Source organism: Taurulus bubalis (genome assembly GCF_910589615.1).
Source record: "Taurulus bubalis genome assembly, chromosome: 2".
Classification (NCBI taxonomy): domain Eukaryota; kingdom Metazoa; phylum Chordata; class Actinopteri; order Perciformes; family Cottidae; genus Taurulus; species Taurulus bubalis.
In genome coordinates, this window is record NC_136590.1 from 15,863,534 (window position 1) to 15,891,069 (window position 27,536).

The 27,536-nt window shown below is 43.7% G+C and overlaps 1 protein-coding gene across 1 annotated transcript; it reads right to left on the bottom strand.

The window, feature by feature from the left end:
• Positions 1–626: 626 nt before the first annotated feature.
• Positions 627–25,844, bottom strand: arhgap17a (Rho GTPase activating protein 17a; the record flags this gene model as incomplete). Its single annotated transcript, XM_079214375.1, has 20 exons — positions 627–2,809; positions 5,292–5,828; positions 6,487–6,635; positions 7,347–7,613; positions 7,939–8,086; positions 8,567–8,658; positions 8,816–8,929; positions 9,032–9,112; positions 9,271–9,352; positions 9,756–9,867; positions 11,352–11,479; positions 12,469–12,550; positions 12,722–12,790; positions 13,386–13,503; positions 13,691–13,767; positions 14,477–14,588; positions 15,119–15,195; positions 15,944–16,048; positions 19,527–19,566; positions 25,792–25,844. 20 exons carry the CDS (start codon positions 25,842–25,844, stop codon positions 2,667–2,669), a joined length of 2,586 nt encoding a protein of 861 aa, XP_079070501.1. The 3' UTR covers positions 627–2,666.
• Positions 25,845–27,536: the final 1,692 nt, after the last annotated feature.

A 27,536-nucleotide genomic window follows, 5' to 3' on the forward strand; every position in this document is an offset into this window, starting at 1 on the left:
AATGATAAAAGTCAAATGCGCATGTGGAAAAAAACTTCCTACTGTAATTGGTAGTTTCCTGCTTTTCTGGTCGCCATGACTCATCTACGTACAGAATACCTGTAGCTGTGTTGTAATTATGTTGAAGAACTATTGAGTGTAAATTTACAGTTTTTGCTATGCACAGTTCATTTTAATTTTTTTTGGTGCGTCTTAGTTTATTTTTCTTATTCAAGAGTGTCATCTGGAAATGCATCATGTTATTTATTCTTCATGTGCAGCTTCAGTCGGGCTTACGAGGCGACTGATCTCTTAAAATGCAATCCTAGCTGCTATAGTGTGGTAACAGTGTGTCTTGTCCAAATCAATTGCATGTTGGTGCAGTTAATGTGTTAAGATGTGCAGCTGGTAGCATTTCCCTCCATGGATATATTTAGGTTTAAAGTAAATACAGTTCTGTTGGTCTAGTTTATGTATTTATTGGTTGCCTGTCGGCTCCATTTTATAATCGTTTCATATGTTTTCATCAGAGAGTTGCTCATGTTTAACGTTTACGTTTTGTTCAAAGCTTTCAAATGAAGAATATGTTATAAAGAAATATCCGCTTGAAAGAAAGAAACTGCTGTTATTGGTTGTATACAAACACTTTTACCATCTGGAATTTTAAATAGTTTCTTCATATACTTTATTTTTCTTTGGAAAGGTGTATAACCAAGCATACATATGCCATGTATTATTCCATATTTAAGCTCACCAAACAGCATACATACAAAACTATGGAGCTTAAAATGCAGCGTTATCAATTCTAGTTGAATGGCATTTGTTCGTCTTAGAGCTTTGGGATGCCGGGCTCCCTCGATACACCGGGGGGATAAGGCAGCGAGGTTCAGGAGCAGAGAGGGGAGTAGATTCAAATGCTCGGTCGTCTCTGAGAAACAGAACAAAAGTGGGTTTCAGGGCACCTGCGGCATCCAAGACGTTCTCCATTGGTACCATGTCGGGTCAGCTCTCTGGGAGCCTCTCTCCGCTTCACATCTGAGGCCTTAAAAGCAAAACTTGCACAGAAAATACAACAAAAGCATTTTTAGTCTAACACCAATTCATTACTGATCGCAGCGCAGCATGCTCTCAGCTCAGTGGGAAAGACAGGAAAAGAATAATTAAAAAAAAATCCTCAACCAGTTCACTAAGAAACCACTCATTGGGTTGCACTCAAGTGCAACATCAGCTGTTGATGCATCTTTCTGTTCAGGCTGGGAAGAATTGTCCTTTCACTACAGTCACTCACACGCAGCCTGTTGCGTTTTAACAGAAAGGCAAAAATACTGACTGTTCAGGCTGGGCCGGTGTTTAAACCTGCTACTTCTGCTTGTAAAACTCAAAGAAATCAACCAAAATACATTTAAATACACACCTTTTGTGGAACAATACAAGACTTCTATTGCAGAGGGTCAAATTACCTTCCTTACGTCCCTGAAACGTACTTGTTGCCAAGACGGCTTCTTGGAAATACTGTAGTACTCGGAGCAAAGTATTTCCTCCATACAGTAAATATATAATGCGTATTACATGTTCTGGGAGGAACCCATAAGGCATGATTTACATTTAGAGACTGCATTAATTACGTCAAGCCACAGGGAATGTGTTTTTAGATCGGTAAATAAATACAGGGGAGGGAACAACATAGGACGGGGGTTTCCATACAAAAATCAAGTGTTTAAGACGACTGGAAACCTGCAGTCACCAGCTACACTTAAAACAGATTTGGTTTCTACATCACCTGCTGACTTCTCCCCTCCCCCCGTGCTATAGAAATACTTATTTTTCAATTGCTCATTCTAAGGCCATTCTTTTAAACATAAAAAAAATACAAATCCTTACACCAAATTCCAAGCAAGTCCACATTTTAACCTTCCCCGGGTCAGTTCCCATGCTTTGTATTGCTCATCATTGACACAGTTGCCTGAGGTCATAATCAGCGGCCCTCTGCTGTATGATTGTCAGTAAAATTGCGCAGTAAAAAGATAACGGTGTTGCATTACACAGTAGAGGCTTTGTGTCACTAAGTCTCCTCGTGACCTCATCTGGCGCCGTTGTGGAGGTCGAGAGGACTGGAAGTAAAGAATGACCAGTAACAGCTTTAACAGTTGGACTGGAAATGAGAGCTACCTGAAGGAGGTTGTGGTGGTGTGGTCCATTATGGGGATTTGCCCAATGACTAGCAGCAATTAGCAATTCATCTGCTCATTATGTTTCCAATTATTTTTTCTATAAAATGTCCAAAAATACTGAAAGATTTGAATTTCCCAAAACATAACGAAGTAACTTTTTAGAATTATATATATTTTTGCTTAAAAATTTGTTGATTTATTACCAAATTGGTTCCCGGTTAAAAAGCTGAGAATGAAACAGACAGTGACATAATCAGCTAAATTGAGCCTGTTCTCGTCAACATAATCCACCATCATAGCCATCGTCTACCAGGAGCTGTGGGCCTCCACAGAGGTCGCCAGAAGGGGCACTATGTCCCAGTAAAGTCCTTCATACTGGCTGGACTGGGAGAACAAGACGGCAGAGGAGGGCTACAGATATGGGCCGGGTCGAAAACACGAATGGACTACATGAGGTGTGTGTACGATGAGGAGGCGCGTTGGGGTGCTGGACCGGAGCGCGTCATCGTCTCCTCCTCATAGGACTGTGCTCTCAGAGTCCAGGTCACAGTCTTTGAGAGGAGGCAGGCAGGAGGAGGAGGAAGCCGTCGCTGGATGCTGGTCTACAGCGAACTCGGGGACCAAAGCTCGACTCAGCCCTTTGAAGGACATCACCGGGTCTAGAGAGCAAGAGAGGATGAGGGGGGAGAAAGTCACATCGGGGAGACAGCAAAGAAAAAAATAATGACGACAACTATCGTAAACATGTTTTTTTTTATGCTGCTCTTTGACTTTTATGGTGCAAAAGGAACACAGAATCTTTACATAATAACAAATACATATAATTAAATCTACTAGATCAGTAACAGTTTGTTCTCATGGTGAAACATAATGGTTACATAAACATCCTCAAAAACATAAATGCACCGTTGACGTCCACATCAGATGAACAGTGGCCATAATCACAAACATGTGGAACTTCGTCCCTGGAGTATGAAAACATTTAAAGCGGTTGCAATTATGCCATCAATGCAGCCGTGTAATATTTTCCATAGCTTAAGACGGCAGCGGGGGCTCAGCAGAGGAACAGCAGCGGTCGGGGCGGATTCTCGGCCAGCAGGTGGTGCTGTTCCACCAGACACTGAAAGCAGCAAAATGTGAAGTGTGGTGAAGCGGTTTCCACTTCCTCAGCTGTGGGATCACAACTGGAGAAAAAGTTTCTGAGAGCTAAAACTTTGCACGTGTATGTGAGATGGAGCTGATTGTACTGAGCATGCGTGTCATCTTCAGCTGGGATATTAGTGAGAGCGTGCATGTAGAGTCACACGTACAGATGGACACTGGTTTCATTATCATTATGAACTGGGTTAATATTCATAAACTAGAATTACTGATTTGTAGTTGTATGCCTCCGTGTCAAGAGTAAGGAGGAAGTGAAGTAAACTAATGCCACAGTATAGTATTTCTCATAGTAATGTATGACATTGTATACCATAAAAAAACGTCATACTATATATAATGTCATAAGAAATGTCATAGTTTATTATGCCGTCATAAAAGTCAGTGTAGTATATCATAAAATGTCATAATTTAGTTAGCCATTACAATTGCTTTATGAAAAAAAAAAAATCCAAATTGTCATGGTAAGATATTTCATGAAAATGTCTTAAAGTCATGGTATGTTATGTCATAAAAAACATTGAATGTATGCCATAAAAAAAATGTCAAAGTATAATATGTAGAATAAAACAAGTTTGTAAACCATAAAAAAAAATTGCGGAAAAAGGCATAATGTAGTATGTCATAAAAAAAAATGCCTTTGTACAGTATGTCAAATGTAGGTCACCATAGAAAAGGCCATAAAAGTATAATATGTTATTGAATATGCCATAAAAATGTCAGTGTAATTAAGTCCTAAAATAGCATGTAAGGAAATATATCACAGAATCATTTTATGACATACTATATACTATGTCATCAAAAAAGCCATAAAGAATGTCATGATATAGTATGTCATAAAAGATGTCATAGTATAGTATAGTATATCATAAAACGATGTCCCTCCAGCCAGCTGCCATCTTATTTACGCAAGTAAGTTCAGCTCAAAACGGCGCACTGTGCAGGGCTGCTACACTCGCAGAAATGAATAGATATTCAAATAGTTCAAACCTGTGTTTTTTTAAGAATTAATATTTGGACATAAATTTTGGCCAATTTAAACAGACACTTGACAGCCGTACAGTATTTCTCAGTTCATCCTCGAGTCTAAACAGATGTTTGTGTCAGTTGCTCTGAAATTCCAACCAGGCGTTCCTGAGATATTGCTTTCAAAAGGACGGGACCGATGTGAGGACCCAATGGCCTTTAACCAACAAATCCTCATCAGTCCAATGGGACGTCTGAACCGAATTTGAGGAAACTCCCACATGGCGGTCCTGAGATATCGCATTCGCAAGGATGCGACAGATAGATAGACAGACAGACAGACAGGCATGCATACAGACAGACAAAAACATACAAAACATAATGCGTCCGGCCGCGGCTGCTGCCAGCGTGGAGGCATAAAACAGAACAGAATCTACCCGCTGACAGTTGGGGGCGTGAACATGAGAAATTGGTAAATTCAGTTCTGCAGGTGAAACCTGGATTTGGCCTCAGCTCCAAACCCGAGTTATTACTAATGATGCAACATTTCAGTGGCTGTGAATGACGATGAGTGACTCATGATAAATGATAGCCCTGATGCAAGACATGTCATACTGCATATGGTGGTCTATTATTATGGCTCAACTGAAGCCCCCATTCCTGGTGTTAAAAATAAATGTCAAAAGACTGATGTCACTCATTGCGTCCCCTTTTTTTGGAGGTTTAATGGACCCACACTGGAGAATTGGCGAAATAGCCATCCAGCACTGTTATACACAGTGTGACAGTTGTGCATCAAGGCTTCAGTGGGTACATGATATCTGATGGAGGCAGCAGGCAATGCCGTTCTAGGTGTGCTGCTAATGAAAAGGTTAATAACAACAAACCTCTCAAAAGTGCCTCTTTAACCTGTGGAGGTTATACAATGCAACAGTGTTAGAAAGAGAGCACATTAGTGTTCAGCAGTGAGTAAATGGTAAAAGTCGAGATAGGTGAACTACATGAGACTCCACCCACCTATCATCTTGTAAGCAGTGGCACAGATCCCATTAGAGTCACTGGCGAGTGCAGTGGGCTGGGGGGGCGGGGGGATGCTGGGTCTGTTCCGGGGTTTGGGGACGGGTCGCAGCCGGGGAAGGGAGCCCGACTGGTAGGGAGACGGGGACGGAGAAGCTACGTCCTGGCTAGCGGAAGGCGGAGGGGTGTCTGGAGGGGTCGGGGTGCCTGGAGGTGAGAGGTCCGAGCTCTGCTGGTCCCCACCGGGCCGGCCGAGGGATGCGGGCTGCGTCGGAGGACTGGCCTGTGACGGGGGCTCTGGGGGTGGATGGCTGGGTGCTTGGATCGGGGGCTGGTTGCTGGAGTGGCGTCTGGGCGTGGCACATGGCTGTAAGGTGGGAGAGGTGGGAGAGGTGGGCGAGTGGCTGGACAAGGGTCTGGGAGTGGGGCTGAGGGACTGGGAGGAGCCTGAGGAGGGGGCGTGGCTCACTGAATTACAAGGCTGGCTGGGTGGAGGGTTCATTGGTTTGGGAGGGGCGGGAGCCTGCTTCTTGGTACCTGAAATTTGATGGCAAATCTTGTGGTTATTAGAAGAAAAGAATATAATAAACTCTTCTGTAAATGTTATCAGATGCAAGTTATATGCTCAGACACGTCGCTTTACATACAAAGCCCCCACTGTAATAACAAAACTGAAAAAGACGGGAATGAGTGCAATTGTTTCTGCTGAACAATTTCATAATACAATTATAATTTTTTTTTTTTACAATAAGACAATTAATTGAATTGAAGCCAGCAATAAAAAGATGATACAGGACATTTTAAGAAATACTAATTAACACCTTGTTTCTTCGATTCGTACAAAAGCATGTGTATAAAAACTAAACAGGACAATCAATTAATAATAAAATAAACAGTGTCACCTTCGTCTACCTTTGACTTCTGTCTGAACTTAAGAATCACAACATATCTCAAAACAAGGATAAACTGTTGAGTTCATAAAGTCGTATAAACATAGGCTATCGGATATATTTTCAAGGAAGCAAGAGTATGTCACGTTTAAGTGGTCTGGCGGCTACATGCTGGACTAGCTGTGGAGGTTTTAGGAGTAAGAGCAGTGTAAAGCAGAACATCTGGGATCAACTCAAAAGGATATATTAGCAATCAAGCCTTTCGCTTCCTATGACCTGAACCAGATCATCACACAGACCCTTACCTCTACGCATCATATGCGGACTGGGCCCCATGGATCCGGCCCCGGGGCTCCCAGTGCCCAGCTGCCCTACAGCGTGTCCCCCTCCTCCAGAGCCATTCCTCTGGAGCAGAGGCATCGGGGCAGGCGTGGGGTCACGTTGCTTTGGGTGACTTTAGAGACGAAGGGGGAAAAAAAAAGTCTTATAAACCTGCACACTACTACTTTCTGAAGTTCTGGATTTTGCATGCTTATACACCAGCATCCACCTCTGTGTGTTGTATTTTGTTACATTGATAAACCTCACAACTCTAGTCTGGGTGTCTCATCTAAACGTGCCTTCACAACATCGTCTGTAGGACCAAAAGAATGCTGAACTGAATAGTCCAATCTGTCTGCACATGAAGGTTGTCCTTTCAGCAGCTAAATCAAAGACACCCTTCAGACATTGCATAACAGGCACTAATGTCCAGGCTTTCCGAGGCAGTTAGTGTGAGGTTCCTGCTGATTCCAGTGATTCGGGGAGGAAAGCAGAGGGATGGGAAGTCGAGAGGCCCTGAGAGTGAATGCTAGCGGAATGACAGCAGCCGTTGTTGTGCTGCGTCTGTGGGCTGAAGTCAGACAAGTCTGCATAGCTGGGACTGGTAGTGGTGTAAGAAAACTTGTGGTTTTGAAAGAAACAACAAGCTGGACCATAGGGACCAAGAGAGGAGACGTCTGTGAGGCATGCATTATTGATCCAAATCCCCTGTACTTCAAGATGCCCATCAGACCGACCTCTCAGAGGCACTAATGTCTTCCCGTAACATGAACTCTGAAAGTGTAAAAGCATGCGTGTCTGTCGTTCTCTACCTGCAGCAGAGATGCAGAGAGGCAGCCCTTACCTGAGCTCCTCTGTGTGCTGGGCTAGAAGCTGCTGAGCGGCCGCGAGCGCGGCTAGACTCTGCGCCAAGCTTTGCTGGGAAGTGTCAGGCCCTGAACCCCCTGATTGAGTTTGTGGCTGGGGCTCAGGCGAGGGGGCCTGCGCGGCCGTGTGGCCCGGAGCCTCCACGGGGGGTAAAGGAGGCTGGAAGGCGGGCGAAGTGTGCTGCTTTCTACCTAAGGTGTTACTGCCTCTACGAAGGGTGTGGTCCGAGTACTTGTTAGGGGTGCTACACAGGGAGAGCAGGGAGACAGTGTCGGAGAAACACAAAAACACCAAAGTTTGATCAAAAAGTCTGAGATTAGAAACAGGAGAGTTAATTACCACAACCCCAGAGCACAATAAAAAAAACAAAAAACTGTGTTGAGGAGCATTATTAAAAAGGATTAAATCAAAATCGACCCCATAATGTTTTAGAAGCAAAAGACAGGGATCAGAAAAAGCAGCTGGATTAAAAAAGGCAAAATTATTTCCAAATTGAAGTAAGTAAGGAATGCTGTGGGCCAGAGAAGCGGTTTCTAGTACCGGGCACTAAGCAACTGCAGGTGGATTACTTGTCTTTGCGCGTCGTGTCGTTCTCTGGTCCCACCATGCTGCCGGGCCTCTTCCTCTCAATGGTGCCGCTGTCATAATCAAGGTGGTTGTTGTGGTTGGACGCTGGTGTAGGCATCGCAAACATGCCGGACACATTGAACTCCACATCTGTAGGACACAGAGGGGACAAGACAACCGGTTACAGACACAACTAAATGTAAAACTGGGGCGGAAGTCCCAATCTTGATGGATATAATAATAGTTATAGTCTTTATCCAATGATGGTGGTGACAAACAAATGTAATTTAAGGAACATATATTAAAAGGGAATGCTCAACATACTGGTACTTGACTGACTTCTTCTAACCAACTGATTTAAGAGGAATATATGACATCTGTTTTTCTACGTTTTCATTGTAGCCTTTGGGCTGACCTCCAAAGTGCAAACCACAGTTTGAGCCAGACACAGGAGTGATTTTAATCTTGGTCCTTAGGAGCTTGATTACCGCTGACTCTTTCTTTATTTCTAGGCAGTTAATATCAAATCATATCCACCGTGAATCTCTGGTGTAAAATAGACCCTGAATGGCTACAATGAAGAAAAAAAGGCCAGATTAGAAAGTGCTGCAGAAGGAACACATGACCTACACTCAGGAAAGAACCAGTCAGCATGCTGGATGATAGGCTCCACGATGGCCACCACGTGCACAGAGGTAGCTGCAGCCATTTCAGCCAGACTCCTGGGGGGGACACGTACAGATGAGCAGAAATTAGATGCTTTCTAATATAATGGAGGGCTGGAATTAGCTAAATTAGCCAGCTATCCTCTTCACCACCCGCGTGCCTCTCAGAGGTCATTACATTTCCTTTACACAGTAACACACAATCCCCTCTCACCCCTCAGTCTTGGCCCACATCAGGTTGGGTCCCAAGACGATGGCGATGTTGCTCGGAGTCATTTTGTTCACCTCGCTGTCCTGTGCCAGTTTGGCTAGAAACTTCACCAGATACCTGCAGGGAAACACAGCGGTTAATGAGCATAACTGTAAACGGTGTCTCATACAACAAATAAATTAAAGCATTGCCGTCATGACCTTTCTTTAAACAACTAACCTCAGGTTGGTTTTATTGTTCTTTGGTAGCGTATCACATACGACCCATAGCGCCTGGAGCCTTTTGTCTGGGTCTGACACACTGGAGAGATAGAAAATGAAAGCAGAGCACATTATTAGGTCAGTCTAAATGGCTAAATGGCCCAAAATAGTCATCCTATCATTTCTCATTGCTGTGCAGTGATAGACCCATTCAGTATTGATGCATTATATTGGCAGTGATAATGTTATGAGCCTTGCCTGGCTGCCTGGATCCATTCATCATAAAGCTGATACGTCATGAGAGGTTCAGGGAGTTCCCTAAGGTAGGACTTCAGAGCTCCTGAAACCACACAACCGCAGATATATCTTTAATATTTAAGCCTCTTTTACACGCAACAACATCACCTGGGAGAAGTTTCAGTATATCTTTCAAAATGAATAGTGAATTTTGAAATACATTTAGTTCATTATCAAATATAGTTCTGACATCTTTATTGGGAATTCCTACACTATTCAAAATTTTAAGTGGCAGGTTTGAGAAAGTGACTCGTAGATTCTGAGATGACATGAAAATAGAAATAAATACATTTAAATTACATAAACTGTCATTTAAATAAGTTTAAACTTCCCTTAGTATACAACCTTACTTGTTTCTGGATTTTAACAAAATATAAATGAGAGAATTGTTCCAAGTGTTACACCAGGAAGCGCTGAAATTCAAACATGACTGGTTTGGGACGTACCAGCGACAGCGTGGGGGTCAGAGTAGAACTCCTCCAGTTGTGACGTGGAACAGTCCAGCGCTGCTTTCAGCTTCTTTAGCTTGGACGCACCTGCTGCGATTCTGAGCAGACCCTGACACACAAACACACACACGAAGACAAATAAACCGCAGTAAGTAACAAAGACACAGGCAGGCATTCAGTGTGCACACACATGAGACACCCTGTGCTTTCTCTGAAGACTACGCACTCACTTTCCTCACACTCAATTACAGATACTGTCCGTACAAATCCACGACATAAACTCCCCCTGCCAGCTGCACATAATGAAACCTTCAAGCAGGCAAACAAACACACCCACCACTCGCAGCAGAGCGCGCTCTTTACTTTGACACTTAAACAAAAGGCACCTTCACACCAGAATGACACAGACTGGACTCACCAGGGAATGAATACAGGTCGACAAATAATGTGCTTTGCAGTTGAAACCCGCACACTGTCACTCTTTTTTTCTTGCACAGACAAAAAAAACAAAACAGGAATCTGATTTATGAACAGGAGACAAGTAGATTCTATTGTATTCTAAATTTGTATTGGGAAGGGACATAGCAACCATATCATGAATCTTCACTGCAGCATAATGTCTGACAGCTTCTTTGGAACAGCGTTTCAAAGAAGCTGTTTCCCCTGTTTATGGTTTGTCTATCAGCCTTTTTCCTTGTGTCTGAAGATGTTGAACAAACAAGTTTAAAGCTAGGTTTCAATTATGTCAATGACCAGCGGAGCCGCTAATCACAGCCACAGCTCCATGTGACTTTTAATGAGCTATGCCAGCACTTTTCTTTTACTGACATGGCAGGCGAAGAAAAACAAATAGGAACAGTGATGTCAGTTAAGCAACCAAAATCTCAGTACAGGGAACTAGCGTGGCGTTAGATAAGAAGCTCTAAAAGATGATCGTCTACTGATAAATTACATCTGACCATAATATACATTAATGTTTGCATTCAGCACTTTTTGGCTACTAAGGGGGGCAGAGGACCGACAGCACGTTGTGTTATATAAGGTGTTAGCAAACAGATTGATTGATCTAAGTCCAAAATTCCCTTTCCTTTGAGTTCTGTTTTCGTCTCCACAAACTTCTGAGTGAAATAGCCTGACCAGGCCCTGTGTGTCCAAGCAGGTTTTGTTATTTATTTATTTTGTTAGGGAATATGCAGAGCGTTTATCAGAGCAGGTTGGCTGAGAGCGACTGACTGTTGCTTTTGAAAACAGACTCGGTAAGAGTGACGGCGACTCAACTGAGTGAATATGGGGACCATAAAACCAAAAACAATGAGCTACTTGGAAATTTGGCAAGGAAACATGTATAATAATGAAATCAGCAATTAGGCAATTTAGTCCAGAAGCATCACAAACCTACACCCACGTGACCAATGCACTTCTTTTCACTTTTTTGTCTCTCATCACACACATCTAACAAAAGAGAATGAGCGGTGTCGATTTGTGCTTTCGTCTTTCCATCCATACTGCAGAACAATCATGCAGGATGCTACGAACAAGGCAGGCTTCCTCGTCCTGTTCCAGGATCATCTCTCCGCATTTTAACTTCTTTACCTCTTCCTTCATGCCCGTCTCTAGCAGCATCATGATGCAAGCCTCTATTGGCAGAGCGATCTCCCTTCCACTCCTTTTCAGGTGTTCCTCCAGCCCAGTGCCAAATGCAGGCTTCTCTGTCCACGAGTCTAAATACAAAGAGAGAAATGACTGGTGGCAGTGATGCAACGCTGTAATTTAATTTGCATTACTGCATATATTGTATCGTCTAGCAAGCCGTTATGCAACATAAAAAAAACATTTCTTAAAATCAGCACTGGCCCAGGACTTGTTGCAGGTCTGGGTGGCAGATTTCTAGGTCAAAACGTCTGCCTCAGGCCAGTTCCTAACCAGTACGCACTCCCCCTACAGGGTGCCGTCAAATAATAACCACATGCTTCTCATCAGCGGGAGTGACTGTTCAAATCCTCTTTCTGTGTGCATGTGTGTGAGTTAATGTGCGAGTGAACAGGGAGGCAGAGGAGGGAGGCTTGCAGAAGAGGGCTTGCAAAACCCAGGTGGGTGTGATGTGAGAAGTGGTGGTGGGGGGTGGAGTTCGTGAGTCATCGCCACATGCTGGGGTACCAGGCTTGTTTGGTTTAGACCACTCGTGTTTAATCCAGAAAAACAAAAATTACAAGGGATGTTGCAGAAAAAAAAATAGAAAATTTGATTATTTTTAGAGAGCGGAGAAAACAGAAAGACTATTCTTTCAAATCTGGGCCTCAATTGTGATCTTTAACAATTGCCTTCTGGACATTAGAACAACAGACCAGAGTGACGTAATCGAAAGGTACAGGAGCTGGTTGTATGTCCCAGCCAATAAGGGTGAATAGGAACGGGGTTCTCCTCCGAGCAACTACTGTACTTGGCAGCTCACCTTTGAGCAAGCTTCTCACACTTCTCCTGTGCCCAACAGGAAAAGGTTTGTTTAAAAGGGATACCAAACAACACAGGGACCAAAGGAGAAACATGAGTAGTCACTCGGGAAAAGGTGCCTTCTCAAGGAAATGCGTTTGGAGGTTCCATATTATGAACTGTACAGAGCCTTCTTGTATGTCTTTTCTTTTTGCAATGCTGTATCGTTTTTGTGTTCATAGGTCGTGTCTGCATAAAGGCATGTTTGCATGCACCATACCTTGCTGAGCCTGGATGGTTGGCAGGACATTCTCCAGAACGGTGAGAGACTTTCTGTGGTAATCAGCTTGAGCTTCTAAGAGCTACACAAACAGAAACCAGGGGGGAAATAGATGAGGGCGAGTCAAATAAGACGAGCAAAGTGAATAAAATGTCTGTGCTCCCCAGTTACTCTGCAGCTGTGAGCTTTCTCTGACAAAAAAAACTCACGCAAACACACATCTTTGGGCTTGTTAATGTGAAGCTGTACTCACTGTTACAAAGTAGCAGGCATAGTCCCCTTCTTTTGAGAAGAAACTGTACATGTCTGCAGCGAGTTGATCCTGAAGAAGAAAGATTACATTCAAATGTGAAACACTAAAAGATGACAGACATAATCTTAATACAGTCACAATGTGCTTTACAAAAAGAACAACAGTGTCATGCGTCAATTGAATGCGTATTTCAAGTGGTGCAAGGACAGACGTCAGTGGTCAGCTAAGCCGCTGGTCTTTGCACTACGTGAGTCATAAATCCTCCTGCTGTTGGCAGGACTCAATGAGACCGGGAGGGGAAACTTTTGCAGGGGGAAACACACGGCTCTGCGCTTCCTGGATAGAAAACCTGACGCATCACGCAGCCACTACACACTAAAACTCAGCAGTGATTCAGTTCAATAGATGCGAGCACACGCGCACGTTGAGCTGACGGGCCATTTTCAGTGTGTGTACGTCGGCAAACTGGGTCAGAGGGCCCAAGGGTCTCGGGAAGTCCAGTGGTTGCTGTGATCCTTCGTTTCCCGGTTTACTCATCTGTTAAAATCTAATTCCAGTTGCTTTAACTCCATAAATGCCCTCTCGTATTGATATATTGATAAACAAGACTCTAATACAGTGTCCTTCGAAAGATCCACGATTCATCTTTACTCATGATGGTTACCTTGCAAAGCTCCACTTTGTTCATGGCCTCATCCATTTCCTCCTTGAGTAGGTCAGCCTTGGCCGTCAGTGCTTGAGTGTTTGTTCCTGAGATTATTGACTTGGTTGCCTGCAACCATCTGAGTTTGGAAGGACAAAGGAACATTGGAAAATGTAAATGAGACGATCTAACGTTGTTTTAAGTCTTAAAAAACTGATGCTCCGTTCACCAGTTTCCTTTAAGTGTGGTCCGGATGCATCAGCTGACAACATCAAAGATCAACGCATACAACATGATGAAAGACAGTGAGCGGTGGATGGACAAACCTTGCTCTGGCAGAATCATAGTCCAGCACCAATTTGGCCAGCTGTTTCCTCTGCTTCAGGATGTTGGGAATGTCCAACTACAAAATATATCCACAACAATTAAAGGTTGGATGAGCCTGAGAAGTTAGAATGACAAATATCTGACAATCGTTGTGATAGTTCTTCCGGGATGACTGTCTTACAATGTTCTCTCCTGATTAGCCTTCTAATGGTAAATAATGGAAATATGTTGCAAGTTTGTAAAGGTTGATTCCAACTGTTGGGGCATTTACTCATATTTCAGTTTGTTGAGTAAGTGATAACAATTAACATTAACACTTAAATGGCAGATAGTTACTAAAGCAAGACACCTGTAAATGGAGGTATTATCCCCTCCAAACCAAACAGCAGTGCAGCTTGTTAAGAGTAACAGCTGTAGCAGGTGCAGGTGGACAAGAAACAACCCCAAATAGTCCATTTACAGATACAAAGATGCACATGTCTGATCGCCAACAGTTAATGTTTAGAAAACCACAGTCCGTAATGACGGAAGTCCTCATTTTATCAGGATTAGAATCAGTTTTGTTTTCACTTCTCCTTCTTCAACCACACCATATCGCATTCAGGAGAAAGAAAGCAGTCAGTCAGTCAGTCAGTCAGTTAGTGTGAGTGTGTGTGTGTGTGTGTGTGTGTGTGTGTGTACCTAAAAACAAGCCAAGAGCCATGAGAGAATTCATATATAATAAGAATCTAATATTTAACTTGTGTTGAGTCGCCGCTAAGTCCAGAAGGTGTGAGGTCTCTTACCTCTGCTAGCTGGCTGAGAGGATCCAGAACGTCCTTCTCTATCTGCAGCTCATGTTGCATCAATTCTGATGCCAGGCGATTCTCTGCCTCGCCGCACACTTCCATCATCTTCCTGTGAACACACATATCGGCACAAAGAGAGAAAAGACTGTTAAAGTCGCAGCAGAGTCATTTTTACACTAGTCACTATTAGGTGAATGGTGTGACATCCAGTGTCATAATCACAGAAGGATGCTCCAGCTCGTCCTCTGTTCCCAGTCAATAATCGTCATAATTTCCAGCTGCCCAAATCCTGGAGCACAGTGGCCGAGTACAAAAAGAACAACACAGTCTAGGCTGACAGACCATCTGATGTACTTTCCTTTCCTCATTACTTTCAGACAGACACATGGCTGCTGTGTAGATTTTGGACATATTCACTTTCTAGATTCTCAACTAAAAAACTGTCTGCTCTGAGTTTCTCTCAGTTACGATGAATGATCTGGACCTCCTATAAGGGAATTGTTGAAAACTAGGAAGGTTGTGCTCCCTGGATGCGTGGCCTCGTATGTTACGCTCTCTGGGGTGCATCTGCATCCGTTACAAACAGTTGCCAAGGAGGAGAAATAGTTTATCTGGCCTGTCGTTCAATCGCAAACTCACCCTATCAAGGAGTCTTCTCCCAATTGGTTCCCGCCTTCCATCATCGCCTGGGAGAGTGCAGTCAGAGGGAGCTTTTTCTGTGGAAGAGGGACGGATGCAGACTATGATTAGACTTCCATTGCGACATAAACCACTACACTACTACATATGCACAAAGGGTAGCCAATTCTATACAGTAGCTTCAGTATTTGACGTTAAAGCCAAATGGAAAATTCATCAAGGACTTTTCATTTAGCAGTAAATGTAGTCAGGAAGAAGAAAAGAGCTTTCAGAGCACAGGATGAAAATACAGGTGTTAAAAAGGGATTTTAGACACCAACTAGGGAAATGAGACATCTATCAAACGACAGCACTGGAGTTTTTTCTTCTTTTTTTTTTTTTTTTAAACACAGTTACACAGTTTACATCTGTGCAAAACATTTATAAGTGGGCAACATCCTGTTTTTTTTTTAAACCAGAGAATCCCAAAGGCAAAGTGTCATGCATAGTGAGAAAAGATGACAGATGTGTGAATGGGAAACTGAGCAAGTGGCGCTGAGAACCAGAGAGGTGGAATAAGTAATCTATGTTTACCTGACCATTTCCTGTATAGAGGCGTGGTACGGACTGTAGTGTGTTTTTGGGTGGTGTGGGGTAGAAAACACAAAAGATAAATCATGGAACGGAGGCCAACTATGGACACTTTGAATGAAAACATCTACAAAATTGTGCAGGAGGCGATATAACAAAATAAGGTCATTACACATCCTGGGACAGTCGAATGATCTGGTTAGTTTTTTTTAAAAAGGTGACAAATGTTTCATTGGAACAAGCTCAATGTCTCACATGTCTCTTCTCTGCATCTGCACCAATGTGTCCCTGTAGACACGACACCATCCGCTTGTGTGTGTTGTGGGACACCACACGCACCAACTCCATGCGCCGCTCAATCTGTGCAGAAGACAAGAGATGCAAGAACGGATCTTTAGCAGACATCTTCTCTTCCCACAGCAAGGTGCAACAATGTATGAACTTCAGGTTATATGAAGGGTTAGTGTTGTTAAAACTTCAGCATATGGTTGTAGAAATGTAGCTTTAAAAAAAAAAAAATCAAAACACAAGGTCTATTTTGATGAACCCAACTACTACACCCTGCATGTGTGTATTCCAGTACAAGTACACAAAAACACACACGGCTCGCAGTCTTTATAAGCACACTGTGTAAAGCATCATGACACTGTGTCTGCAGTGTTGATGGCTGATGAGATCCAGTTCCTTGCAGACGTTTGATTTGTAGCTGCTTTGAGGGAGTCGGGGGTCAAAGTGCATGCATGATTGATAAGGCCTGTCCCTGCTGAACAATGCTGGAATGTTATCTTTGTAACACATGACTCATCGGAAGTGTCTCTATAGCAACGGCCACTGGGCAGTGACCGCGAACTAGGGGCTCTTTGGGTTTTAAAAGTCCTTTTGGATTGCACAGGCGGGCTCCTGTCTGCTCGCCGAACTACACAGATCCACTCTGTGCTTTTAGCCTGACGAGATATAATACTGTCATTGATGAGAGCCGCAGCTATTCAGGCTTAAGGACAGAGGCCAACTGGAACTCTGCAGGGTGACTGTTCACTGTCCTTGTCATGCCAGGTGTCTGACTGGGAGAGTCAGTGTCAACATTAGACTGGCTGTCACTAGCCCATGAATAGAAGTGATGATTGCAAGTTATCGTTCAAGTCTACTTAAAAGTCTGACGGTGCAAAGAACTGGTTTCAGTTGGCAGTGCTTGTGAGAAAGTCAATAGCAGGTTGCATGCAGCGCTTCCAAACAGAACAGGTGTGTCTTCAGGTGCAATTGTTTATATTTTTTTGAAGACTAAAAGGCAAAACGGATTAGAGAAAGGAGGAGTCCACAAGTGTCTCAAAGGGATAAACATGTACGAAAGAGTTGGAACAAACAATGTTCCAAATATAAATGGGAACACTGAGGTCTAAAGGGCAAAATGAGCAGAAATGGAGGAAGACAAATGCACTGGGAGGATCAACCAAATACCAGACAATTGTGTTCCAAAAACAGAATGCAGTGGGATCTCAGGAATTCCTCGGCCGATATCGGCCTTCCGAACGCTGCTCCCGTCCCCTCCTTTCCCTCTTACGTCATTCCCAACCCATGGTGGCCCCCCGGCATTCCCAAAACAGCTGGGTCAAATATAAACTTGCCAAACACATGCGTAGACACGCAAGCGCACACACACATCAATAAGCTGAAGGCCTGGGAACATTTCTTAGACTCAGCCCAGCTAGTACCTGGTACAAAACAGGCAGGGGATTCCCCTCCCCGTGCTTTAAGTGGGACGAAGTTCCCGTGTGGGTGTACTGGAAATGTTTGGGCTACATAGCACTGGGAGTATTCTTCTTCCTCTCATTGTAACAAAATGGGGTTAGACACACAACACCATCCAAAAAGTCAAGAAGTCCACCCGGCAGGCGGCAGGGTGTGTTTTTTTCCTCCCGCTATGTGATGAGGTCAACACTTGGTCAATCCCATGATGCGTCATAAAGCAGGGAATCCCAACACCAAGTTGGACAGACAGGGAGGAGACCGACAGAGTGTCACAAACAGTCTGTCTGTTTGCCTCCGTTTGTGTATTGGTTCCTAAGAGAGGATGTTAACATGTCTGGACAAGTACAGAATGAACAAAAATAACATAACAATGTCGCATTAAGTGCGGAATCATGCAGTGCCAAACAAATAAATACCCTTTGTTTGTATGAGGGATATATGACAGTGATAACAACAGCTGGCCCAAGAATGCCGGGTGGCTCTTTCGCACTCTGATGGACCTTATACAAAAAGGTCTTGAGATGCAGGGCCTCAGAATATGGACTCACACCTGAGATGTAAATGGGATCCAACGAAGAGACAGAGTGAATCTCAGATGGTGCTTCCAAAGCTTCGTTCTTCTTTTTTATGCTCATTTTTGTTTTTTTACAAGACTTTGCAGATGGAAGTGGTTTAAAAGAAGAGCACACTGTGAAAGTCCTGGTAAAACCAAGAATGCTTTTTTTGTGAAGTGTATTAGAAGAAGAAGGCTTGAGGCTGAGGGAGGGTGAGCACAACACATTTAAACATAAAAGTATAATAAGTAAATAGTTTGCATACAAACACTGCACAAATATTCCATGATGAAGATTAAGTGTTTGTTTTGAGTGCGACAGTCATTCTGAGAATTAAGGGGTCGAGTGATTTCCAACGCTCCATCCCTTACTCCCTTTTTCCAGTTCCAGTGAAGTGGGGAGCATACTGCAAAGAGTCTCACATACTTCCAGACAGAAACAGAACGATTATGTCTTTGAGGAACAGTGAACGTCATTTGTCAGTCATACTATGAATCCTCCCCTCGGTGAAAAGCACCCTAAGTCCCCGCTGATCGCTCATCCACTTGCATTACACAACTCGTGCTGACTCAAAGTCTAACTCTTAAGTTGTAGCTGTCACTTTTTCCCATAGTCACCTAAACACCTGAGACCAAAGAAGGTATTAAATGTCTTGCATGTTTATGCACCAGCTACAAAAGAGGCTGCGGAGAAGAACAACAACAACAAAGGGTGACAGGCATTGGGGCCTTGGCTGTTCTCAGGGATTAATGCTTGATTTAACATCTCTGTCACCTCCCCTTCAAAACACAGACAGTCTTCATCCCTGGAATGTCTTTGCTGAGAAGCCAATGTTCTGTTCCAACCAGCTGTCCGCCTCGGACGTGACAGATATATAAAAACACAGCGTCACTGATCTCTGTGCAGCTTGTTGAGCCCTTATTGTTACGACAGAAGTGTTTGTGTCAACCATGTGTCAGCAATCCCAGAGCTTGCGTGTCTTAATTTCAACCAAGTGCTGCACCCACTGATTAGCAAACCAGAGATGAGAGGAGGCTCTAATAAGTGGTATCAGCTGCTGTTTGGCTGGCATGGAAACTTGCATACTTTAGGCCTTGGTCAGCACATTGTCCGGCTGCTCATTAAGCTTCAATAAGACTGTTTCCTGCCAAATGAATGTAGTCTGAATGCTGTATGGTATCAGAGGTGCTCACTGCTTTGGCGGGTGTTCATCCAATACCGGTCATATTGCAATATCACGATAAGTCAACTCAATGCACAGTTGGAGCAGAGTTTCCCTGGGAAGGAAGACAATTCTAACAGGTGTTGAGAACAGAAAATTACAGGTGGTAAAACTACAGGCGCGGGGAGATGAACAGCGGGCTTGCCATAGCCGAGCATGAACACAGTTGTCCTTTTGAAATTATTTCATTCAACATCCATAGAAATACTGAGGGAGATATGGTTAAACAAACTGATCCGTGGACAGTAACTGAACGGATGCAGTCATTGCCGTGTTAAGAGCTGGTCAGAGCTCTCCAGTCAGATTAATGATTTACCTGGAGGAGGTCATCACTGAGGACTTCTGTTTTCTCCGCTCTGTGGGTGAGAAAAGACAACAGAGAGCACACAGATTAGTAATTGTTCATGAACACAGTGTGCAGTCACCGTGAAAATATCTGCTAGACAAATGCCACCACTCCCTTAAAGACTGGTTTCCACGCATGGTTCCAGTATTGAAGTGGGCATCCAAGAAAGGGTGGGTCTCTGTAGTTTGTTGCCATGGCCCAACTAGCCATGTCACAGGCTGGAGGCGGGAAAAAAAACATGCATCTCTTCAGACTGCACGGCTGCAGTGCAGACCAAAAGTCATAAACTGTGACGGAATTATATCCGATAGTAAACATTGGATATTACAAAACGCAAAGACTCAGTTCGGCTGAATCACACAGGAGCGTTTTCATTTCTTTAAGCCACAGCTAGCATAGCTCAGCGTGTCGCGCAGCTCTGCTCTGCCTGAGCCTATTAATAGCAAACTAATAGTTGGACCTGAAGAGGTCAGAAAGATTATTCACTTAAAGGGAGAAGGCTGGGAAACACAGGCTAAGCTCACACTGCTTATCAACACATTCACACACTGGCTGATGGCTTCTGCACTGCAGTCAAGTGGGTCAAGCTTGTTTACTTGCAACCATGAGAAAGACTCAATTTAGCAAAAAATATTTGCAGACAAATACTTTAATACGGATTATAAAGCAAAATCAACCAACGACATCAATCATGCGATTGGCGAAATGCCAAACACTTATTATATCTGCCTGTTCATCAGAGAATTGGTGCACCGATCCAACTTTTACTATTGATACTCTGATACTACAACTAAGGGCTACTGCCAATATGACACAAGGCATGCATAAAAACTGAGTTGACGGCAAGCCATAACTTAAGGAATATAACTGATAGCGGAAACATACATTATTTTGTATGATATTAATGCAGAGACTTCATCTAATGTTGGTCAACACAACGCTCTCAAACCCATCTGTATTGTTTCATATCTCGGTGCAACCCTAAAAATGTCTTCCTTAGCTTATAGCAAAACAACGATTTAAAATGGTGTTCCAGAATAATTTCTCAAACACGAGTCACAGTACCATATAAGACCTGCACAACATCAGACAGTGTGTTTAATTAAAACAGAATTATGTGTATGATTTTTTTCAATTACCCCGAGAGGAAATCGAGTGTTCCACAAGATAATTACATTAATTTCTGTAGAGAATAAACTTTCTCTATTTACTGTGACGCAAAATAAAGACTGCGGGGGTATTGTTGTGTCAAACTAACTTGTAAACTTTTGCGAGTGCAAGTTCAACCTTCTGACTGAAGTGACGTTGCATGTTGGTATACACGCAACGTGCCTACATTTTGGGTGACTGGAGCTCTTCAAGCAGCCGGGCCCTCCTCCAAAAACTGCTCTCTGAACTATAGTAACCTCGTCACAGCTGCTTTCAATTACAACACACCGGCAGGGAGCAGGGAGAACCAGAAAGAGACTGACAGAGAAGGGATTTTTTTTGGGGAAAAAGTTTTTTTTGGGGGGAAGTTTGGGGGTTCGAAGGAAAGAAATACAAATACAGAGATGTTGGTTGTGAAGGGGGTTAAAGACTCCCAGAAGTGCCAAACCAGATTAATCTAGTTGCTGGGGATGAATGGAAAGATTTTTTTTTTGGAGGAGAGCCATAGCCAAGCCAGTGAGTGATTGAAGACATAATAACGCACAGAGATCGCTCGCTGCAGGAAAAGAAAGTAGTGAGACGTGCACACACAGACGCACACGCACGCACAGAGCGTGACTGTAAAGCTACAATATGGAATCCATGTTCTGGTGTTGTCGACATGCTGAGGAGCTCTTTATGTGGTCCTGTAAAAGGCCCAGTCTTTAAAACCAGCGTATTCATCAAGCAGACTTATCCCGTCATGGATACGCGATGATGGATCACACAGACCGCCTGAGCCAATTGATCATTCGGCATGTATACATGCACACAAAGAGCGCGACTTCCCCCATAACCTTGGTCATCGAGTTGCTAGCTGAACGTGTGTTTTGGGGGATTTTGGCAGACTACAGCATTAAATGTAACTCGGACCAATGAGATTTTCACTATTAATTGAGCTCTGCAGGAAAACCTGTGGGTGTTTTCATGCCATTTGCAATTATTGCCTTGAACGGATTATAATTGAATGATCAGAACCCATGTGAAGACACTTATAGCATAATAAAAGCAACACTTGTGTGGACCAACCCTGACAAAAAGCACTGTGTCACAGGGGCAAAAAAAAAAAAAAGAGGCCGTGAGGACGAGCAACAACAAACAAAACAATTGTTTTGCCGACATCAGCTGACCCAGAGCGAACAGCGCTGACCCCGCCGTGCCTCGTCGAAGCAGCCGCCTTTAGAGAAAGTGTGTCAGCGAGCGCCGCATGTGACTCCTTAACAACACGAGCGCCTCGCTGCACAGCCGTGGCCGCTGCATCAGAATGGTAACCATGGCGATCTACTATTAGTGGAAGGGGAGTAAGTGAACACTGCAGCCATAAGCACAATGGAGCGGCTGTTAGCGGGCACTCAACACAATCAGCGGCTGAGGAGTAGGGAGGGTCTGCCTCTAACGGCTTCAACAGTTGGCAGCTTTAGGCAGAAGGTAATGGATACTGGCCCCAGATAAAAGAAGCTGACTCAGCTCATACAACCTCCGTAATGTGGCTGATTATGTGAGCCGTTAAACAAACATTAGACGAGAATGAGCAAAACACGGGGATACACACTGAGGGACCTTTATCATGTGTATTGTGGTGGTATGAAGATAAAGCAACTCCAAGCTAAAGCTGTCCATCATGACAAAGCAGGATGCTTCCTTCTTGGCACAATTAATGAAAGAGAAATGTGTAAACAAAAGTCAATTGCAATTTCCACAACATGCCCCATAAAAAAGGCTTGTTTTGTCCAGAACCTAAAATATATTTAGTTTACTATCACATGAGAAACAAAAGCAGCAAATCCGAAGCTTGCATCAGGAAATATTTCACATTTTTGATGGATAATGACTTTCTAAAAAATGTTCCTCAACACCGCCTAGTAGTACAACCTTCCTGTGACGGAGGTGAATTACTGTGATTAACATAATTAAATTAAAATACACCCTCATTTTTGCCATTGACATGCCACACAGGGCACTTGACACACCTCTTTGTCCCCGAGACCCTGGCCGGGGGAATTCCCGGTGTCACCTGTCCTTAATTCAACAAGGACATTTTGCTGGATGAGTTCATGACGTTACTCTCTTTGTGGCAAAACAACTACCCTACCAACCAGGATAAAGTCAACGATGATGCAAGTTCAGTTAAACAACAGTTGCGTTTAAAAGGCATATAAGACCGCCTTTTATCCATGCAAGGCTGCTGTCGCCCTGAATGTCGCAACCAACCGGCTGAGTGACTTATTTCAGTAGACTGAGATAATGAACCAAGCTTGAGGGACAATTTCTAACAGCTCAGATGTGCATTTAGTTGGTCTACCCGCGTGTGGCTCAGGTCCAACAGATTTAAAAGGCCACCTCTTTCTCTATACTGTTCCCTTATTATCGTCCTCTGTCCACACTCCTCTGTGGTAAACACCATGTGAATGGGTGATAATCAAACTGCATCCTCAGCCACATAAAGCTCGTCTATGGCCGTTTTCCCTGACAGTCCAGGGTGATGTCATTATCACAAGCAAAATGGAGAAAATATCAACGCTTAATCATAACTTGTACAGCGCAGAATATTGACCTCCATCTGGGTCCGTTAGGCACGACTGTTAGTTGATCTTTACACGCATAGTGTCGATAGCCCCATGGTTCCCTGTGTGTGTATATATATTAGCTCCTTCAAAAAGGTGCTACGATTCGACCACGTTAACCTGCAGCAAACATGCATGTGTGGGGCCAGAGAGTTCAAAGATAGCAAACTAAAATATGCTTCCACAAAGACATTAAAATCCTTGTTGTGTTCCCTGGCATGAGTCACATGCTGCTTTCCTCTGCACCTCAGTTTCTCTCCCTCTCTCTCTATCCACATCAATCTCCCCAGATTGCTCTCTCCTGTTCTCTAGAAAACACTCACATGTCTCTGGGAGGCAGTTTCCTGTTTGTAAGAAGAAGAAGGAGAGACTTCCTCAGAGCGGCTGCTTGCTGGACACAGTGTTCTGCTTTGCACAATCACAGGAACCCAGGGGGCAGCAGCCGAGGGCCTTTGCGATCCAAACTTTTGCAGACGCAGATGCATGGGACCAAACTTAATGGACAAAGCAGAGTGCGCTCGCTTGCCCTGATCCAAACGCCAACAGGTCACTCATTCTGAAGGGCATGTATACGAGAGCACGAGGGCTTCACACACACACACGCGCACACGCACACACACACACGCGCACACGCACACACACACACACACACGCACACGCACGCACGCACGCACACGTTTTCTGTATTACACTCTCTCCAGTTCTAATTTACTGCCGGTACACTGCAGTGAGGAAATTATGAGTATTCCAGCTGCGCCCCAAAGTAGCAGAAAAGTTTTTCCAAAATGTCTGTCGCTCTGTTGAAGAGCAATTAGCCAAAACGTTGTGTTTTAATAAATAAATAGAGCTATAATTTCCTGCAAAGCAAATGCTGTGCCTCTTTTTTTCCTCTTCTCCCTGGTAGTTTATTTTACTCTAGCACTGCATTTTATTCTATTTACCGTGTCATCTATCATGTGTTCCCTTTAGAATGATAAGAAATGCAGGAAAAGCAACACACAAAAATGTTTTACCTTTAAAAAGGCAACTGATGTTCCAGGGAAATATTTCATGCTTTTAAATGTGGAAACTATAATCAATGTGGCACCGCTGCCTTTGTCCACTTAAAGATGACACATTATTGTTTACAGCCTGTCAGTAGCTTTATCTGGTACCATCAACTACTCGGGTGCACCTGCTGTCTGCCTGAGGTGCCAAACCCTGTTGGCACCCACGTACCCACACTGACAACCACAAAATGCACACTTGCACACAGAATGCCACACATCATAAGAGCATCCTCTGGCCTCACTCCCCTCCTGTCCACAGATATCCAGTTACAGAGGAACACTGTGTGTCATCACACAACAGCATAGTGGCACTAGTTAACGAGCGCCAACGCTGCAGAATGCTTTCTCATTGTTACTCTCTTCTTCAGAAAAGAAGGGTGGATTCATTCACTTAATAGCCGAGACACTGCGGTGTGTTACAAGTTTCGGATGGGGCGAAAGCTTGGAGTGGAGGCAGACAGACACTTATCCATCACTTAAACGCATTAATCTATTTTATATGTTTTAACTTTGATGTCTGGTTGAAGCAGAGCGTCTAGTGTTTCACAAATGGAGGCTCAGACTGCCACTTTATCAGCGCAGAGTGAAAGAGGACCTTGTGGTGGAAAGTACATAACAGCTCCTCCACTGCTGCAGCATATTAGTGTGCAGTATGACCAGAGATGTACTGGGTAGCGAAAGCCAAGACATACCAATAATATAATGTCACAATCTGGTGTCTGTTCTCAGCTGATATCTGCTTTGAAAACCTAAATCAGTGTAATCCCAATATCATTTTTAACAGACGGTATTTGGCCTTTTGGAAGAATAGCATTTTTCTAGATGTAGCGTACTGTCATGTGTGCACGTCTTCCACAGCAAACATAATCACCATATAATTTAAATTTATAAAAAGGCCTGTGCAAAAATGCCTAACATCACTGTTGATGGTGTGGGAAACTCAGATATAAAAATGCATGTATTGGTGCATTCCTACCTTTGGCCACATGCCCTACTGTTTGTTTTCCTCAATTCATCAGACATTTCTTCTATTCTACACACATAAAATAAAGCCTTATAATGAAAGCAGGGGACTGGTCCAACAGGGTGGTCATCATTGGGCTCCTGGTGGTCATTTCCCATGCAGATAAGTCTGCGTGGATGCTCATCCAGTCTGGGAGCATTCCCACATCCACACTTTAATCCACAGTTAAATCCTTGAGGCTGGTTGTCACCCATTAAAAAGCAACTTATTCATTCATTCATTCAGGAAAGCCAACTAGTAGATTCGCTAATGTGATTTTCTCTCTTTTTTTTTAAAACACGCCACTGCCACAAATAATCAGAAAGTGAGGGACGAGTCATGTGAAACGTTAAGTTAAAATCGACGAGCTTTTGGACGGCAGGTGAGAGAGGCCAAGAGAAAGTGTGTCGCTAGTAAACTTCGATACTTGCCTGCCAACTGTTTGATTGGCGAGCTGTTTCATCCGATTGAACTGCTTCTTCATGGTCGCGTCCCTCGCCAGTCTCGTCTGCCGACGTTACGCGTTCAAAAGCCGGGCTACGGGTGGTCATGAAGTTCACAGGGCCTTCTCCCCCGCGTCAACGCTCCTAGCTGCCGCCGTGACAGAAGAAACAAGCAGGAGCCATTGAGCCCAAAGCCAATTAAAAATAGTTCGTAGCCTCGCTAGCTGCCAAGCTAGCCTTTCCCCAAGTGGAAAAATCTAGAGAAAAGTTCCCGTCGGGGCGACGGCATGATCCGAGAAACCTCCTCCTCCTCCTCCGCGTGTTCCCGTGCATGAAAACAGTCCCGCGGCAGCCTTCACTGGCTCCGGAGGCGGCTCTGCATGGCTCGTCCTCGGTCGCTTTGCCTTGACCCGTTAGCCGGCGAGCTAACGTTACCGAGCTGGATAATCCGTCGGCCGCTTTCTCCCAAAGCAGAGCGGAGTGAACAGCAGCCGCTCACCTCTTCACTGCCAGCACACACATACACACACACACACACACGCACACACACACAGGCAGAGAGGGAGAGCAGGAAGTACCGCAGCATCTGCCAGACAGCACCACCTCCCCCTGGACACTGACATGGGAAACCCGCTCCACAGATGGAGCTAAAAGAGTAAAATTGGACTACACAATAACAAACAAAAGTGCCACTATGAGGAAAGGATACTGCTTTTACATACAAATGTATTCATACAAAATGTTTTATGCAGCACTCTTTACTTTGTGGCATTGCTAGAAAATGTATCAAAACATTTCTTTTACAAATATAATATGCATCCAAATCTTAAAGAGCAGTACTGTATATGTAAACAGTGCGTTCATGCAGTGTAATGGGTCAGAAGAAGTCGGATTAATTTTTCCAATATATTTTATAGTTCTCAGTGCAAGCTGATCATCTCCAAGCACTCATTTGTTAACCCGTCTACATAAATCCGTTTACATTTTATCTCCAATGTGTTGACATTAGATTAACAATTAGTTTGAGCTTCAGACACTTTTTGTACACTTAGTTTTTCTGAGACCAATACCCGGATATCCATCCTTATGTGATACAAAATACTGGAAATTATTTTATTTTCTAAGACAAAGTGCTGTGGAAAACATAAATTTTACGTGCAACAACTATTAGAAGAAACCCACATCCTTTTTGCTGAGGCAATAAGGCTATACTGGCCCTTAATGGCATGCAATTCAAGTAACTGATAGCAGTAAAAGGACTCAGACAGGCTTCTGTCAGAGGCCAAATGCACTATGCTTCTGTAAGATCGAAGATATAGATCCTTAGATAGATCTTTTCAGCTGGTTTTCAACTTCCCGATAGAAATCTGGCTATAAATATTTGAGACACTTGTTTTGTGTACATACATGATGTGCAACAGTCCATGAAGCACATATGACATGTATATAATTCTGCATGTTGCTGTTCAGAACTGAGATCTTCCAAAATTCTCCACCGCAGGCTTTGCAGCTGTATGGTTTCTTCTTCCCATGGATTTTTAATAAAGCTATTATTTTTAATAAAGCTGTTATTCCCACAAGTAGGACAAGTCTCCCTCTCTTTCGTGTCACTCTCTACATGCTGCATCAGGTTCTCGGAGGGATTCTAACGACATTCCTGAGATTCCACTAAGAAATTCTTGATATTCTGAGTGACACGAGGTGTCCATCAGGTTGGCTTTGTATTGGCAGGA